The sequence below is a fragment of the Thermobia domestica genome, chromosome 12, assembly GCF_964235325.1.
Source record: "Thermobia domestica chromosome 12, izTheDome1.hap1.1, whole genome shotgun sequence".
Taxonomy (NCBI): domain Eukaryota; kingdom Metazoa; phylum Arthropoda; class Insecta; order Zygentoma; family Lepismatidae; genus Thermobia; species Thermobia domestica.
In genome coordinates, this window is record NC_137465.1 from 166,512,337 (window position 1) to 166,530,579 (window position 18,243).

General features: G+C 37.5%; 1 protein-coding gene across 1 annotated transcript; it reads left to right on the plus strand.

Moving 5' to 3' along the window:
- Positions 1-566: 566 nt before the first annotated feature.
- Positions 567-974, plus strand: LOC145666177 (histone-lysine N-methyltransferase SETMAR-like). Its single transcript, XM_081733249.1, has one exon. The coding sequence runs from the start codon at positions 567-569 to the stop codon at positions 972-974; it is 408 nt and encodes a 135-aa protein (XP_081589375.1).
- Positions 975-18,243: the final 17,269 nt, after the last annotated feature.

Here is an 18,243-nt window from a genome sequence, read left to right on the forward strand (position 1 = left end):
TTAATGTGCTACCTAAGCATATGAAATTATAATTGAATTGAAGACATATCCTTTCAGAAAAAGGAACACATTGGAAACACAAACTATTTCACTAAGTGATATTTGCTATGTACTAAATACAAGTAGTTACCTAGGGAAATTAATAGGATTAATTTTTGCTTTCACAATATTTTGAAAATGCGGAGAAATGGGAATGAGATTATCAACAGCCAATTATCAAAAGTTTTCAAGTAAAAAAAAAAAAAAAAATGAAAAATAAAAAAATAAAAAAAAAACTAGTAGCTGTATAGCACGCGTTTCGGGTTCCATTCCCAGAAATAGCTCATGTGGTTCGGATTCCACATTAAGCTGTATTCCTACGCCTTAAGTGTAAGTGCGTATAAGAGGGCCATGTCGAAAGTTTTTAGCAGTGCAATAATCTAACATCACAGCAACATTTTGTTTATTGCATTCGACATTCTGATATTTTGGGACTTTCAGCTATCAATGGCAACAATGACTCTGTGATAACATGGTCAGAGATAAGAGAGACAAGGAAGCGCGCGTGACCCATTGTCTAGTTGGCTATGGAGCTGTCAAGACGTGACTTTCGCGATATGATTTTCTATGATTATAAGAAGGGCTTAATCGCGGAGCAGTGGCTTGAAACTTTGGTAAATACTTTTGGGGAATCTGCTCCTTCGCGAGCTAGTGTTGGAAATTGGTTTCGGGAATTTAAAAGGGAACGTACGTCACTTGAAGATGAATCTCGTTTTAGACGGCCAAACACTGCAGTGACTCCCGAAAACATCGAAGCCGTGAGGCAAATGGTGAAAGATGATCCCCATGTATCTTTCCTGGAGATCGAAACGACTTTCAACATTGGGTCAACAGCAGCGAAGATAATTATGCATGAACACTTGGGTCTCAGGAAAAGGTGTTCTCGTTGGGTTCCCCATTTACTCACGGAAAGGGAAAAAGAGAGTAGGGTTTAATGGTCTGAATTTATGTTGATTAAATTCAACCAAGGGGCAAGTTGTGATGTTTACAACATCCTCACGGGTGACGAAACGTTGATTTATCATTATGATCCGCTTACCAAGCAGCAGTCGCAAGTGTGGCGCTTCGAGAATGAAGATCCCCCAAAGAAAGAGACGAGACCTCGGAGTGTTGGAAAGAAAATGGTTGCGTCTTTTTCTCACGGAAGGGACATGTTGCGACTGTTGTACTTGACAATCAGCGTACGGTGAATGCTGAGTGGTACTTATCAGTTTGTCTTCCCATTGTGTTCAAGAAATGGAAGGCCCAACATCCAAGATCAAAACTCGGCCATCTTCTGTTGCATCATGACAATGCAAGTGCCCACAGAGCTGCAAGAACTGTAGACTTTTTGAATCACGAATGAGTCAGTGCTGCCACATCCACCCTATTCGCCGGACTTGGCCTTGTGCGATTATTTTGTGTTTCCCAAAGTGAAGAAACACTTGCGTGGACGCCGCTTTTCATCGGATGATGATGCGATTGGTGCTTATTTGGAGTCTGTGGACAATATAGACGAAAGTGTGTGGAATGAACAGTTTTCTAAGTGGTTTGAAAGGATGCAAAAGTGTATTCGTGTCCGTGGATAGTACTTTGGAAAACTGTAAATGTTTTGTTCCAGTTCGATGCTTCTTGTGGTCTTGTGGTAACTTTCGGCATGGTCGTATATGTATATGAGTATATGTATGTAAGTATTGGTGGGACCAGTGAATAACTAAATTGAGAGAAGTTAATTTTATACGAGAGTAGATTGAAAGTTGCAGAATAGTAAACGAGCAACAACATAAAACTGCTTATAACATACTGTAACTTTTTCAATTTTAGAATGGTTTCTACACAGTGTAGATCTCACCATAAGGAACGTATACGTATAAAGTTTCTTTTCTCAAAGAAAAAAAAGTCGAACTAGCCGGTTGCTCACAGAGACCAGCCATACATCCAACTATCTATATGAGGCGTGATCTGTAGAATCACATAACCAGCTACGTGGAATCAGAACCATATAAGCTATTACCGGAAAACGAACGCGAATTGTATGGTAACCATATAACCAAGAAACAGCTAAGTGCTTACAAATGAATAGTACACCAAAGATATTAGTGTATGCAATAGCACATAAGCTGGTGACTCCTACTTGCGACGTAACATTGGTAGTGGCGTCAAACTTACTGTTAGTTGCTGATCGGAAAAGTATCTGAGTATAGTGTCTTTGTAGCAACTTGGACTCATTGTTCGACCTTTACGTGCTTATGAGCCCCATCCCCATTTTTCTCTTAATGCAGTTAAAAAGAAAAAAATATTACTCTTGTAATATATTTGTGTAATATTCTAGAGAATACAAAATACTACTTAATAAACAAATCAATGTTCCTGAGGTGATCTTACTCTTCGGTTAATTTGCCTCTAAGTCAATAAAATCATAATGGAAATGATTACTTATTCTTTTAGAATAGAAAAAATACCACCAACAACACGAAATATACCACTAAGTAGTATTTTCTAAGTACTAAATAACTGCGTAGAGACATTTTAGGTATAAAGGTAAAGAAGTTCTACCGCATATTCACTCACCACTTTCGAACATTGATATGTCACTTAAGACGTACCTGGAAGATAAAAAATAATCCCCATCAGCATCGACCACCTTCTGCCAACGTTCTGAAAGGCCATGAATTCCATCGCAGTAGAACTTGGTGGGTCGTGAAGCGAAGAAGGTTTCAAATACATTTTGCACCTCTACTAGGGATTTGAACTGGCGCCCTATAAGGTGGTTGTTCAACGAATGGAAAAGGTAATAATCAGACGGTGTAATGTCCGCGGAGTATGGCAGATGCAATAGTGCTACCCATCCCAGGCGTAGAATGGTGTCCCGGGTCATACTAGCCACGTGGGGCTTAGCGTTGTCCTGTAGCAGAAGAAGCCTTTGCGATTCAGAAGTGCTGGCTCCAGGAGTTTTGAGTTTTTCTTGAACACGGCTCAACTGCTCACAGTACACAGTTGCATTGATGCTCTGAGCAGTTGATAGCACTTCTCGATGCACCATGCCGCGAGCAGTCCACGGAACACACAGGAGGACCTTCTTCTGGTGCAGTGCTGGATCGGCTGTTTTGGAACCGGTTCATGGGATGCTAACCAATGATGACAGCGCCGTGGAATTTCGTACAGGATACATTTCTCATCACATGTCAACACTCTGTCCAGAAATGACTCCTTCCTCAGACGAGATAGCAAAGGAACACGGGTATCTGCTCACGTTGCTTTCTGATCCGGAGTCAAATCATGTGGGACCCATCGACGCAACTTGTAGTGCTTCCCAAGTTGATGGAGTTCCTCACATGTCTGGTCATTGTTCGTCTCAATTGCTGCCTGAAGATCTTCGTTTTGTACATGTATTGGTCTTCCGGCACGTGGTGCGTTTTCGAGTGCCTGGTTACCGTCCTTAAACTTGTTAAACCACCGCTGCTTTGTCCGCATAGTCACGACACATTCACCAAAGGTCTGGCATATCTCCACCCCACTGCAGCAGCGTTTGACCCCAGGATGAACTCGTACAACATTCACGCCCTTTTGACGCTGTGTGGAGGCCCCATGTTCACTCTGTCCTTCCACAAGTCCACAGTGTAACTGAACTGCCACAATCAGATATTATGTTGGATATACCCACACCAAAAACCGACCTTCGCCTTATATCCATTCACAATCATGTCACAGAGTGCGGGCCAATGAAACACAGACCTCCATAAAAAGCGACAAAACTTTCTTGGTTATCTTTATTATAAATTTTATCTTCGCTATATTTTAAGAAAACTTGAAAAAGTGACACTTTTACTGATGTACAGCCAAATATTAAAATTTTATAGAACAAAATAAAATTTATTGACCTCAAAATTGAGCAGCTCAAAGAGAGAAAAATATTGCCTCGTCCAATCTCCGTAAACCGTCTGTCTTGTCCGATTGTCAGTTGCTTCCGCTACAAATTGAGAGATTTGCAGCATGTTGATCAGAATTTTGCAAAATTTCCACAACTTAAATTTTCATTATATATTTTAACTCGTGTTATTTTCGTCCCGCCTGGAAATTCGAGACGGGACGATATAGGAATATTTTAGACACCAGACGTCATTTTGATTAGACCATACGAGAAAGCCTTAAATCTCGTCTCGTGTTGTCCAGTTTCTTGTGGATCGCTACAGTTGTAAATTATTTTGTAGTTTGTATTTAACAAATCTCTTAGGACATGGAGCTAATTCAAAATGATTTCACACGGCACTTCATTAATACAAACATCAATTACACATAAGTTACATATATCCAGTGCCGGATCCAGGATTTTCTGACTGGGGATGCAACCAATAACTGCCAATGCATTTGAATTAAATTTATTTTTTAAAAATCTGTGTAGGCATCTGTAGTGTGTATGAGGAATTTTTCTGGAAATGCTAAGTGTCTGTTCTCGGTAAATCCTTTCCATTCAACCTTCAAAAAATTGACTTACATTATAGTTTTTGCAAAACCGCCCGAAACGGAAACATGACATGAAATTTTCGGAAAGTATTGCTATTTTCACTGCTAGCTTCTCATTTTAGATAATGCATATTCATAAGGGAGGGGGGGTGCACGGGATATATATATATATATGGAGAAAAGATCAAAGTTACAGAAATATGAATTACACTAACAAGTGATGCATGGGAATTGTGACAGCTGGATATTTATGAAAATTGGTTCTCTGACTAATTCAGGGTCGCTAATTATCGTGGTGATAGCCACACGGTGTGGAAATGCCTTGTTTATCTTCTACGAATAATACATATACCAAGCACTGACCGGTTGAGGCTGTGTCGAGTTACACCCCAAAAACACCGGAAAAAGGCAGAAAATGAAAAATGTATGCAGGTAACCTCATACCTACGAGAGAGGGACATGTGACCAATATCACAACAGTAGTGTCACACGAGCAGTGTTGCCATCCCTTCACAAACTTATAGATTTTCAAATAGAATGTATACCATTTTATAGCATTAAAACAATTTGCATAAAACCTGACAGAAAATAACCAAAAGCTGCGTTACCAGTGTTGACAAATAAGAGAGATATGAGACTCTAAAGGTGAGTAATTATGAGGTTTGTCTAATGAAACGAACAAATGTACAAAAACAACAAGACTTCAGAAGGAACAAATGTACAGTAGGGAGTAAGCCACAGCATGCAGCATCCAGTGACAAACGGTTTTGATATGTCATATCGAGTGTTCGGCTAGGACGAGAAATGTACGCATTTTGCCATACTATATATGGCTTTTCTGTTGTATGTGTTGGGTATTATGTTAAAATATTTTGCGCCTGTATATTACTGGTAACCTGAATGCAGTGTGTTTTATCTTCATCGTTGTCTCACATGCTATCGTCTCCTATACTCTTGGCTGACACCTATTACAGGTCATTAATCTTTGCGAATCGATTCTGACATACTTTTTTTTTTTATCACAGATATGTTACCTTTCGTGCCACAGCTTTTTTTTTTTTTTTTTTTTTTTTTGTACTGTTTTCAGGCGCTACATCGTCCTTTCTGTGGTTTGGAAGGCATGCAAGATTTATGCAGTGTTGCAACACCAGGACAGTTTGTTTTATAGTTGTCGGGAACTGTTCGAGATACTGATTCCACACAAACACCATTGGAATTGCTACACTACAGGAAGATTTGTTCTTCACACATCCGCATTATGTCACATGGGACTTCTTTCTACGACTACTCTAACATGTGCCCTTTTCGAGTGAATCCTGTATCAAGCTCGTTAGTCACTGGATGCTGTGCATGCAGCAGTTTACTCAGTACTGTATATTTGTTCCTTCTGCAGTCTTGTTGTTGTTGTACATTTGTTCGTTTCTCTGTACGGACACCATAATTTCAACTTCGGAGCATCATATCTTCCTTATTTGGCAACACTGATAATCCAGCTTTTGCTTATTTTCTTTCATGTTTTATGTCAATTGTCTTAATATCATAAAATAGTATACGTTCTATTTGAAAAACTATAAGTTTGTGTTGGGATGGCAACACTGCTTTTGTGACTACTGCCGTGATGTTGGTCACGTGTCCCCCTCCCGTAGGTATCAGGTTACCTGCACACATTTTTCATTTTCTGAATTTTTTGGGTGTTTTTGGGGTGTAACTCGCCACAGCCTCACCCGGTCACTTGCTTGGTATATGTATTATTCGTAGAAGATAAACAAGGCATTTCCACATCGAGTGACTATCACCTCAATGATTAGCGACCCCCAATTAGTCAGGGCACCAATTTTCATAAATATCCAGCTGTCACGATTTGCATGGATACGTCCCTTGTAAGTATTTTTACTGAGGAATAAAGAGAATAAAAGTTATCTAATATATTAAGAGTCATTTCTTACCGGCGTGACTTCCCTCCCAAGAAGCCTCTGAACATACCAGAACGGAGCTAAGTGTAAGTTTATATGGAACATGTATAGCACCGAAGTTTTTTTTTTTTTTGAAACATGTGAGATGAGACTTAAGTTTTATGTAAAATAAATACGGCCTATATGGAACATGTATGACACCTAAGTATTTTATGGAACAAGAGACGGGGGAACTAAGTTTCATACAACATATATGAAACCTAAGCTTTACATACAATTTGTTCACTATTTCTGAAGTGTTTCTTCCAAATGTATTTCCTGAGGACTTTATTTTCTCACCCGGAGTTGGCTCACCACCGCCTGCAACTAAGATAAATTAACCTGATTCTATGTCACTCTTGTAGAGGACATGTCCTTTACCAATAGTGTTCCAATACAACTCTCTCACACCTTGATTTTCTACCTCTTTCCCCCCCTGGAACAAAATGGTCTGGAAGAGAACCAGCTGCTCAAACCACCAGTATGAGGTTAAATTTAAATTTGGAATTTTGAATGAATTTTCAATATAAATATGAACGACTTGTCTATGAACTGAATCGTATATAGTCAAGACAAGCTGACTAATAATAGCAATTCACTATGCAATGCACCACAGATGCAATCATCTCTTGCTACTGCAAGAACTGTGGGGACTAGTGGAGAAATTTGATGAAGTCTGTTTTTCTACCAGCAACATCAAAGAAGGTTATTTCTCTTTTTTTTTTTTTTTAAAAAAAATGGTACCTCTTGTTTATTTTACATTACATTTTTCCCTTTTCAATTTTTTTTAAAATAATATATTTCATAAGGAAGAAAACAAACTTTGAAGGAAAAAATATTTTCTTTTAATACATATTCATTGGCTTGCTAAATGACATGGAACAGATTTCCGGTAAAGCTTCGAGGAACAATTGAGATGTGACTGCGGTGATACGTGACGCATACTCCATGAATTTTAACAATGTCACATCGCTCTTTTAATGGGTAGCCAGCTCTCTTTTTGTCGATGTCATATAGTTCGTACTCTGAGAGAATATCTAATCTGTTATTTGCTATTGTGTTTTCTGTGTATATGTGGGGGGCAGGGCATGTTTGTTAACTTCATGTGAGTGAATTCGTTTGTGAGTGGGATGTGTTTACAACGTATAGGAACTGAAGGATCTTCTGAATAACACAGAGATAAATTTACATACATGGGCACAAAGGGAGTGTTTTTTGATAGACGTATGCAGATTTCTAGACATCAAACGGTACGGCTTCAGCATAGATAATCATAGAAGTCTTGCCAATTAACGATACGAGCAAATAGTACGTATTTTGCTTTGTTAAGACAAATATATCCAATACAAAAGTTGATAGTAAGTTGAACATAGGGTAAAATCCAGTGAATTTCTTCCAGCGACTACCCCCGCCTCCTTACGGATTTGTACGTTACACTTAAATATGATACATGAAAAGTAAACCCTGATTTTAACATTATATAGAAGTTATTTACAATATCTGGACATAAATCTTTTAAGCTATGAGAGGAGTTTAAAATGGAGATCTTAAAGATGAAAAAGTATGTCCAAAATGACTAAAAATGGACTTGGTTCCCTTCGTACTCAAAGCACCATATAGCATAGAGATTTTCCATGAACATCTAAAGAACATCAATGTGGGAATCAGATTATATCCCAGGGAGTGATGGTAGAGCGTTTACCTCTGGTGCGTGGGGACCCTGGTTCCATCCCCGACCAAGTAAGTTTGTGCTGGATAACATCGTGCTTATGGGTTTTCTCGGGGCATTTCCGATTCCTCCCACTTTCTCATTCCATCATTTTTTTCTATCATCATTCACTTGCTTTAATCACCCTCCCTTAGCCTGACAGGCATAATCGATTGGACGTGACATTCAAAGATTTCGATTATATCCCAGAAATGAGATTTCCTGTGGGATATTTCTGAGCTCTTGTGGTGTAATTACAGGATGACCCTTGCATATCCAAATAACAATCTGTAACTGACACATTCCATTAAAATCCAAGGCAAATCGAGTGGATATTACCACTGGTGGTGCGTAAATCGCTGTTAGTGGTACCCAGTGGCGTATTTACGATTTTGTTTCGGGAGGGGCTTTGCTAACTTTCGGGAGGGGGATTTGCCTGGAAATGTGAAAATTCTGCAAGATATTTAATTTACTTTACTATACTAAGTAAGATTTCGGGGGGGGGGCTTAAGCCCGGAAGCCACCCCCCTAAATACGCCACTGGTGGTACCTATGACTTATGGGATAATTATTTTGCTGGTTCGCTGATGTAAAAGGTTGAGAACCCTTGCTCTATAGGTTATACTAGCAGAGTAACGTCACCGGGAAAGCAGAAGCAGCAACTTCTCTATCCATTTCAGTAAACAAACGCAAAACAAGTCGGACTTTGCGTAGTCACTGGTTTTGAATTGGATTTGATAAATAAGATATTTCAAAAGTGCAACGAAATGAACTTCTATCATTAACCACAGCATACATTCGTGTGTACGATTACAATTACTAACATGTGTATCCATGTTTATCCGTTCAATGATAGCTTTGTAAAAAAAAAATAAATTTAAACAGAAATGAATTCAGGAAAGATCCAGAAATTCTCCCCTTTTTACGAGAAAAAAACTTTCCTCGGGTAAATCTTGAATCAATTAGATAATTTAGAAGCAAAAACATCCTAGAAAAAAAATTTGCCATTTTGCCGAAACTTTCATATCTTTCTCACTCATAATCTGTTGTGTGCAATTGCATTGAACAATATTGAGATTCGTGCACGATAATATGCTTATTAGCTTTTCGATAACGAATGGCTCGTTACATAGGCTTATTTCATTTTCCCATTCGTACCTATTGTTGGCCATAAACCGTGCAGAGATCGCAGGAAAGAATTCATCTAACTGAGTACGGCATCAATATAGTTAATTTGTTCTACACCTGTATGTATTATATGTATGGCTTACTTTGAAAAATGACAAAATCTGAGTAAGTTTCATGGATTTGGGTCTCGCGCAGACTGGCTAATTAAAAATCATTTATCAGAGAAATATCTTAAATAGAAACTGGTCAGTTTATTTCCCGAACAAATAATTTTCTTTTCTGGAAAGAGTTCATCTTTAAATTTCTGACATCTGACAACCAAATTTACTAAAAATTGGAAATTTCTCAGTTATGTCTTCTGAGAAAAGTCACTTCGGTAATATAGGGCCTACTTATTATATCGCTTCAAACTAAAGGAATCAACTAAAATAATTTTAATCTTTACTGATGTCAATGAATTTGTGTGTGTTTATGGCAGGGGCGTCATTTAGGGGGGGGCAGGGAGGGGCAATTGCCCCCCCCCCTGAGTTTGAGATTTCTATATATTTTATCAATAAAATAGTAGTAAATCAGTGAAATGCGCAAAATTTTACTTATATCAAGGGTTTTTGCCCCCCCCAAGCAAAATCTGAAATGATGCTCCTGGTTTATGGCCAAAGATAAAGTTTGATATATGCTACTGCAGTGGTGCCCACCCCCCCTCATGTCCATGACGCACCCCCCCTCAATTGTCTATCCGTAAGTGTTCTTCCATGAAAAAAAAATCTTTTCGATTAATTTTTACACACCCTCAAACATATTTATATAGATTTTTAACCCCCCCAATATTTCAATGACGCAGTTTGAGTCATAACGCCCCCATGTGGGCACCCCTGGCTACTGGTAGAATATACTTGTTCTATTACTTCATGAATAAATGAATGGATTACACTCAAACTTAACATAACTTTTAGTTATATGTTTTACTAAAAACGTCATGAATGACCGAGTTTCTTGCCCATCTTACTGCTATTCAGGCCGGTAACCAGCCTAAAAATATAGAGGGGTGCCCGGTAGAAGTTAGGGGGGGGGGCGATCCAACCACATTATAGTTAATCACCGTATTATAGTTTATTTGCAAGCCTAACGTGAAACTTTTAGGGGACCTGCAAAAATTTAGGGGGGCGAACCCCTAGACCCCCCGTGGATACGGGCCTGCACCTATTGCTTCTTTGTAGGTTTGCTTCTCGGATGAATCGGGATGATAGGAAGCAATAGGTATGGCGACACTTCCGATTAATGTTTTATTGAACGACAATATCGTAAGCCGAAGTCATGTAATAATTTTCGAACTGTTTCTGTACTAATTTTACATCCCACCTCACCAGGGTTGCCAGCACCGAAAAATAAAATTACCAGTAATCGAACTCCTTACTCAACAAGTAATTGATGCTGCAAGCAGTAGGCTTTCAGTTACTTAATGCAATATTCTCGATCACTTTTTCTTATTTGGTGTGGTCTTTTCCTGTCCTTTACAAATGTGTCGCTTTGTTAGCGATACTGGTTTACCCATCCTTACTTCCCTTTCCTGTATTCTTCCTATACTTTGAAAAAAGATAAGGTAGGTGTAGGTAAATACGCCATGCTAAGGGTGTCGGATCTTATATGGCCTTAATTTACTTGAAACACAAACAGCAAGACATATTCGTTGCAGAGTAGCCTTTCCCGCATGTAGAAATATGTGGCAATGATGCAACTCACTTCTATTTTGTACACAAGGTAAAAGAAAAAGTGTTACAAAGTGGCGTATTTACTCACACGTGCAGATAATTACGCCAAGTCTAGGGTACTAGTAGAACCCTGTAATAAATCTTGCAACTGTTTACATCGTCTGTATTATACGAACTGAAATGTTACTATACAGTATGACTAAAGCAAAAAATAGAATAACCAAAGTGTAATATGAAGATGAAAAGATAACATGTAAAAAATGATAACCTCCAAAGTTAAAATGAAGTTCCAAACTGAGAATTTTTAGTCCATAAGAAGATAAACAAGCAGTGTCACTGTATTGTGACTTTAAAAAACTACACCGATATTGGATGAAACATATGGGACAACTGAAAACATATTTGTCTTCCGCAGTCAGTCCTCCACAAGCCCTGGCGTATTTCACTGCGCCATGCTTGGTGTTGATTTAGTAGTCATAAAATCATAAATATTGAAATTATACTTACAAAGCAAAGTGTTCCTAGATGGACACAATATAAGAAGCACATTGCTGTAAACAATCTGCAATGTTCTGAGTTAGCACGGTACTAATAATGGATTCTTACCTCTATTGAAATATAATAACGTCCTTCCACGGAACCTTCCCAAAGCAAACAAAACTGCACGGCGTGGCAGTCTCAGCGCTGTCTCCCAGAGTATTCATCAAATCGGACTTATCCAAGACCGTGGCACATATTCGAGGCGCATTTTACCAGATTTCGTCGGAAACACTGAAAGTAGTGAACACCTGGCGAATTTAGCTGCACTACCTGCAGTTACCTTATAACATTTCGGTGCTATTTCACACAATTTTATTTAAAAATAATTTAACATCATTTCAATTTCCTTATTTCGAGTCTTTTCTTTTACCCATTCTTGTTGGTTCCTTCTTCGCACATACATCACGCTAAATTATTCATAAATTCACTTTAATTAATACAGGATCGTCAAAAACATTCAATAAGATTGAAATAAGCAACTTATACTCAATGCAAACTGAGAGAAGCAAAATTAACAATCTGTAAATCCTTGCACTCTTATAATCTCTTAGCTCTTAGCTGGAAGCAAATGTAAAACCTTAAATCAATTTGATGGGGAAAAAAAACCTAGGTAGATTCCCTTCATGGTCAAATCACAAGGAATGCTTCAAATTCATTTCTACATGGTTAGACACCCCAGATACGTAATGATGCAACAAGTTTATGAAATGAGAACCAAGTAAGAAATTCCTAAGTAGATAATCACCTACTGTAGCTGTAATGGACATTCTTAAATACAGGAAAATTCCAATTATTATTCGTATTGATGGGTTCTGGACATAATTCGAATATACCAGAAATCCGATAATCGAGGAAATTATAAAAGAAAAAGTTATGTTGTGAGATAAACTAAATCTCTAAACTTAGTTATTTATCTAAAAAGCTAGGCCTAATCTATGCTGAAAATTAATTCCTTTACTGGAAAAAGAAGGTTAAAAGAAGAACGTAGACTGAAAGTATTTGAGAACAAGATCCTGAGACGAATATTTGGACCCTCCGGGAATGGCGGAAACTTCATAACAAGGAACTACATAATTTATATGGTTTACCGAACATTGTTAGGGTCATCCAATCTAGGAGGCTTAGGTGAGCAGGTCATGTAGCCAGGATGGAAGAAATTAGGAACGCTCTTAAAGTCTTAACTGGAAAACCAATAGGAAAACGAGAATTAGGAAGACCTAGGCGCAGATGGGAGGACAATATTAAGATGGATCTTGCAAAAATAGGAATACAAAGTGGAAACTGGATCCAGTTGGCTAAGAACAGAAGTCAGTGGAGAGTTTTGGTGAACTCGGCATTGAACCTCCGGGTTCCATAGGCCATAGATTAGTTAGTTAGTTAGAGGGTTAAAAAAGAAGATGGCATCTATTCTTAGAACACTATTTCTTTTTCCTACAAATAGCTTTTCGCTTTTTAAAATCGTTTTTGCTCTATGTATGTCAATACTGAAACCAAAAGTTGTAGTGCATTTCCATCACATTTCATGTTTACTGGAAAATTAAGGATTGAGATTTAAAGTGTTCTTCGCACCCTTAATCGATTACATGAAACCATCTCTCGCTTCATCCATGACTCATTCATAATTGTCCACAAATACGAAGAAAATCAATTATGAATGATTAGATTCCTCCTTGAAGGTTTAGTAACAGCGTACTGCGAGCTTATTGGCTGATGCCACACGCCAATTCGGGTGATGCGGACTGTAGTATTTTTTTCTTGTCTTCTGGACAGACTGACACACAAACGGGCAGACAAGATAATTATTGTGATGCGTATTTTTGAAGCGGTCTGTCTTGCAAATAGCACCTATAAGATTGTCTAAAACCCAACTTTCAAAGTTAGAGATGATCGTGTTTCTTATTTATTGGGGTTCGTAGAGCTAATTTGTGTACATATTTGAGTGGAGTGGAGTGGATTTTAGTTTAGCGTCCCTTTCAGTAGCGAGGCTATATGAGACGTGGACCTACTGATTAACATGGAATTCGAAACAAGTGAGCTCCCGCCGGGAATCGAACCCGGATCTCCCACGCCAAAGGTGTGTACGCTAACCGCTTAGCCACGAGGGAGTTCTGTACATATTTGATATATAAGGTACAAGAAAGAGTTATAATTCAGAAATTTATGTCCAAAGTGACAACTAGTTGAGCATTGTGAGGTATCTATAAGATTTGCTTCATTATTTACGAATTCTAATAGTACGGGAAAGTTGAGTATTTGCATGCTAATAAAGGAAAAATCTTATCTTGAGCTCGAACAAAAGGGACTAAAGTTTAAAAAAAATACCAAAACCATCTATTATTGTTTTAATGCTCAAATTTTAAAGATTATTTTTGTCGAATTCAAATAGCAAAATTCTGTCATGAGACGGCCCATCAACTGTGGTGGCCTCCTTCAACATTCCTTCTCTTTCTTGCTACTATACCCTCTCCAGATACAGTTCTTCCTCTGCCAATCTCCCGCCAGTTTTTCTTCCTCTTTGCAATTACATCTAAAAATGTTCTTTTCTCCCATATCATTTTTAAAACCCTCTCATTCATTTTCCGCTCGACCCAGCTAATGCTCTCCATTCTTCTCCAGACTCACATTTCAAAAGCTTATAGTCCTTTTTTAAAAATATTTTTCGCAATGTCCATGTTTCTGCTCCAGACCGTACAATACTCCACACTTAGTATTGTATGCGTCTTTTTTAACTCTTTGTCCAAATACTCACAAAATAGACTTCTTCTTCCTAAATGCTTCTTTCGCCATTTCTATTCTTCTTTTTATTTCACTTTGCACTTTATATCCTTATTAATAATACTGCCCAGGCATCAAAAATAGTCATCTGTTCTATTTTTCCCCTTCTACTTTTATATTACGCAGACTATCGACTTCTCTCTGATTGTGTCCTGTGATTCGTTTTATAGGTTCAAATGGCGGGAATACACTTTCCCATGGGTCAATGACCTGTTGCCATCTTCTCTTGGGATAATGATGATCTTGTGGTATATACAGTGATAATTTTCTTTGAAGTAGAAACCTTAGATCGATGAAGACCTTACTCATGGAGTAAGACTGGTATTTAATTGGATGGAGTCGATACGTTATCCCCTCACTAATTCGAAACAAATGAGATGGGAAAGTACATGCTGTGAGTGAATTTTTCCATATGTTCGCTTTACTGTACTAAACTGAAGTAGTTGTCTATCTTTTATTTTGGATAAAATAAGCAAAGAGAACAGTTACAGCTTAGAATGCATCAATTTTTAAAAATAATTATTAGCTGAAACTGCTGCGCTCTCTACACAACGCATCATTTACATATGAGCATGAATCTCCTTGTCATTCCTCACACATTTGTGCATGTCCCTTTACAAACGCAAGTGAAAGACATCTTGATGAAAATCGGCAAGAGGTATCATAAAAGGTAGATTTTTTTTCGATTAGGTTTTCAATATCTCCCACCGTTTGCAAGAGTTTAGTCTACTTCCAGTTGAAGTTTCTAATTCATGTATGATCAGTGTTTTCTGTCTTTTTGCATGCAGTATGTAATAAGCAAATTACATTACACAATAATGGTTATCCTTCGTTTCTCAGTATCATTTGGCCATGAAAGAAACGCCTAAGAGATATACAACCCTCGCATACAATTGTGTTGTGTTGGAATGTATAACTTGTATGAAATCTTTTGAGTTTTACGTCCCACAGTTATGCCGGCTAGGATAAAGGAGATGGTGATGATGGGAAATGAATGAAATGGTGGAAATGAAGAAAGTGGGAGGAAACGGGGGGACCTCGAGGAAACCCACGCACAGGGTGTTTGTTCATCACAAAGTTCACTTGGCGGGAGCTATATCTCGTATGATATGATGCTTTACTTTAAAAATTTCAATATTTCCAGTGTACCTCGGACTATGTAATAAAGGAATAACGGCATTTTAAAAAATATATTCAATTAGAACCGAACAATCTACGCAAAATTTGCAATTGATCAGTGAAAATAGCATCTTTCTAGAGCTTGTGGTTTCCGAGATATCATTGTAATTGTCAGAAGAGTTGGCCACAAATATATAAACGTTCACTAAATTATAAACCTAGCGTCTTAATATAGTTCTTACTTCTTCTCAGAATTCTTGGTTGCGATTGTTGTTCCTGTATGAATACATAAAGGAGTTTTGGTAATAAAATTTCTTAGAAATAAATTTTACGTTACTCAGAAAGTTTTTTAAAATCTAGACTCTATACGACACATTTTAATTTTACCATGGAGGTTTTAGTAATAAGTTAAATCAATTATTGGATAGATTATATCAGTCAACGAATGCAACAACTCAATTCGTTCCAACGGTACTCAATTCTAATCTAACCTAAGTTAGTCGCTAGTGTTCAGTGCAGTATGTTGTCAGTCAAAAAAGGTTGAGAAACACTTATTTAAGTTGGGAAAAAATGTGCTTCACATAATTTCCACTTTTCTCAACAAATTTTCTGAAATGTTCATATTTTAAATGTATGATCTTAACCCTAAATTTTTCCCGTGTGGACTTAAGTTTACGTAAAAATCGTTTGTATTGCATAGCAAAATTAATGATTGAGGTTAGGTGAATATGATGTGAATTCTGTAGGCCCTCTTTTCCAACTCAACGTTTGAGAATAGGAAAGAGTGGCAAACAGTTTCTGGTTAATTGCATAACTTCTTTTCTCCCATAAATCTCTCATGAACGATACCGATTACAATTAAAATCGTGACTTCCATAACAACATCAAGTCCAGCTGAAGAGATATTGAGAAAATAAATAAAGAAAACTGAATATTTGTTGGAAATATGAACTTGGAAATCATTTTTTTTTTTTTTTTTAATATACGTAGTGACATTTGTTTTCAGCAAAGTGTAAGTATGAAAAAGTATAATTTCCAAGTTCACATTTCCAACAAATATTCAGTTTTTATTGAATTTCCCAATATCTCTTCAGCTGGATTTGTGCGGTTATGGAAGTCACGGCTTCAATTGTAATACCATTTAATCGCCACTCAATATCTTTTTCTCAGGTTAGCAAACTTTCCATTGGTTTGACTCAACTTTCCATTCTTCCCTATTCTGAGCCAGACTTCTATTTCTTGTAGTTTCCTCATCCCCCACTTCATCGTATTATTTGGTCCATGTATTTTAATCTCGGACTTTCTGGATATATTATTTTTAGCCATTATTTCCATACCTAATAGCATTCTTCTGAAATGTTATGAGGTTTTTCTCCTACCATTATATTTCATTTCACACCTTAACATTTCATCTCATTTTCAACATTTTCATATTAACACCACGTTTCGAATACTTCTATTGTCCGTTTTTTCTTCTTCTTTTAGTGTTCAGGCATCACATCCACACAACACAACACTTCCATATGTACTTTCATCAGTTCTTTGTGATGTTTCCATGTAGAAGCTTTTGTTGTTTCTTCGTGCGTCTTCTTCGCCTGAGCTCTTTCGAATATTTTATTTGCTCCTATCACAGCTTGTTATTTAACTTCCTAAGAAACGAAATATCTCCTTCAGATTCTTCACTAATTTTCCATCTGCAATAATACTGTATCTTAATTGACCCTCATTTATGTCTCTGATAAAACCTAGCAGACGCTTTCCTATGTGCTTATCAGTCTTGTTCAGAAAGTAGCATCACCAGCAACATGGATCGGTCTCTTTCCTTAATGTTATATCCTATCTGTACTGTAATCAAAAAATATGATTCCACTGCGGGTTTAAAATTTTCTACCTAAAGTAAAAGCACATTCATAAAATTATATACTATTATTATATCTATTATAGAACAACAATTAAAATTTCTGTTGTTTATCTCGTTTTGTAAACCAGAAGTCCTCTATTCTTGGTGGTTGTATTTACTGACTGTTTTCTTTTAAGAACAGGATATATCAAAGCACAGACATCATGAGCGATTTCCTTTTCAAGTGTTTGTTTCTGCTAAAATGTTAAATGTAATCACTAGTTTCAACGTTACAGCTAGAGATGGTCACAATCAAAACTTTTGCTCTCAAGAGGGCCGCCCTTACACTCAGTCATCCTCATTTTGGTAGATGAGGGTGAGGACATTATTAATATCTGAGTGTGAGGGCAAGTGAGTGTAAGTGAGGGTGAGTACATTAACAATAGGTTATTTGAGTGAGAGGGCGAGTGAGTGTGAGCGAGTTGATTGAGTGAGAGGGCGCGTGAATGTAAATGTGAGGGAATTGATTAAAGGTGAGGGCATCAACAATATTTGAGTGTGAAGGTCATTGAGTGTGAGTGTGATTGAGAGTGAGGGCACCAGTAATATTTGAGTGTGAGGGTGGATGAGACTGAGGAAGAGTGTGAGTGAAGGTGAAGCAGTGAATAATATTTGAGGACGGCTGAGTGTGAGGGAATTGATTGAGGGTGATTGTGAGTGAGTGTTAGGAAAGATGCTCATCTCTGGTTTCAACATTTACTACATGTAGTTTAAAGCTAACGGATTGACAGCAATAATAACAATAAAAAATGGTGGAATATTAAAGTGGGAAGAAACGGAATAACTTCAATAAAGGCACATATATGATGTTGGTCACCCACACACTCAAATAACATAGTATGAAACAAAGACTACCTCCTAGTACATGAGTGCTGTGTCACTAAGCTACCACATCACCCTTTTCATTGCTAATGCTTCTAGAGTAGCCGT

Excerpts from the sequence above, each read along its gene's own strand:
- LOC145666177 (XM_081733249.1), top strand. The coding sequence starts at position 567 with ATGGAGCTGTCAAGACGTGACTTTCGCGATATGATTTTCTATGATTAT.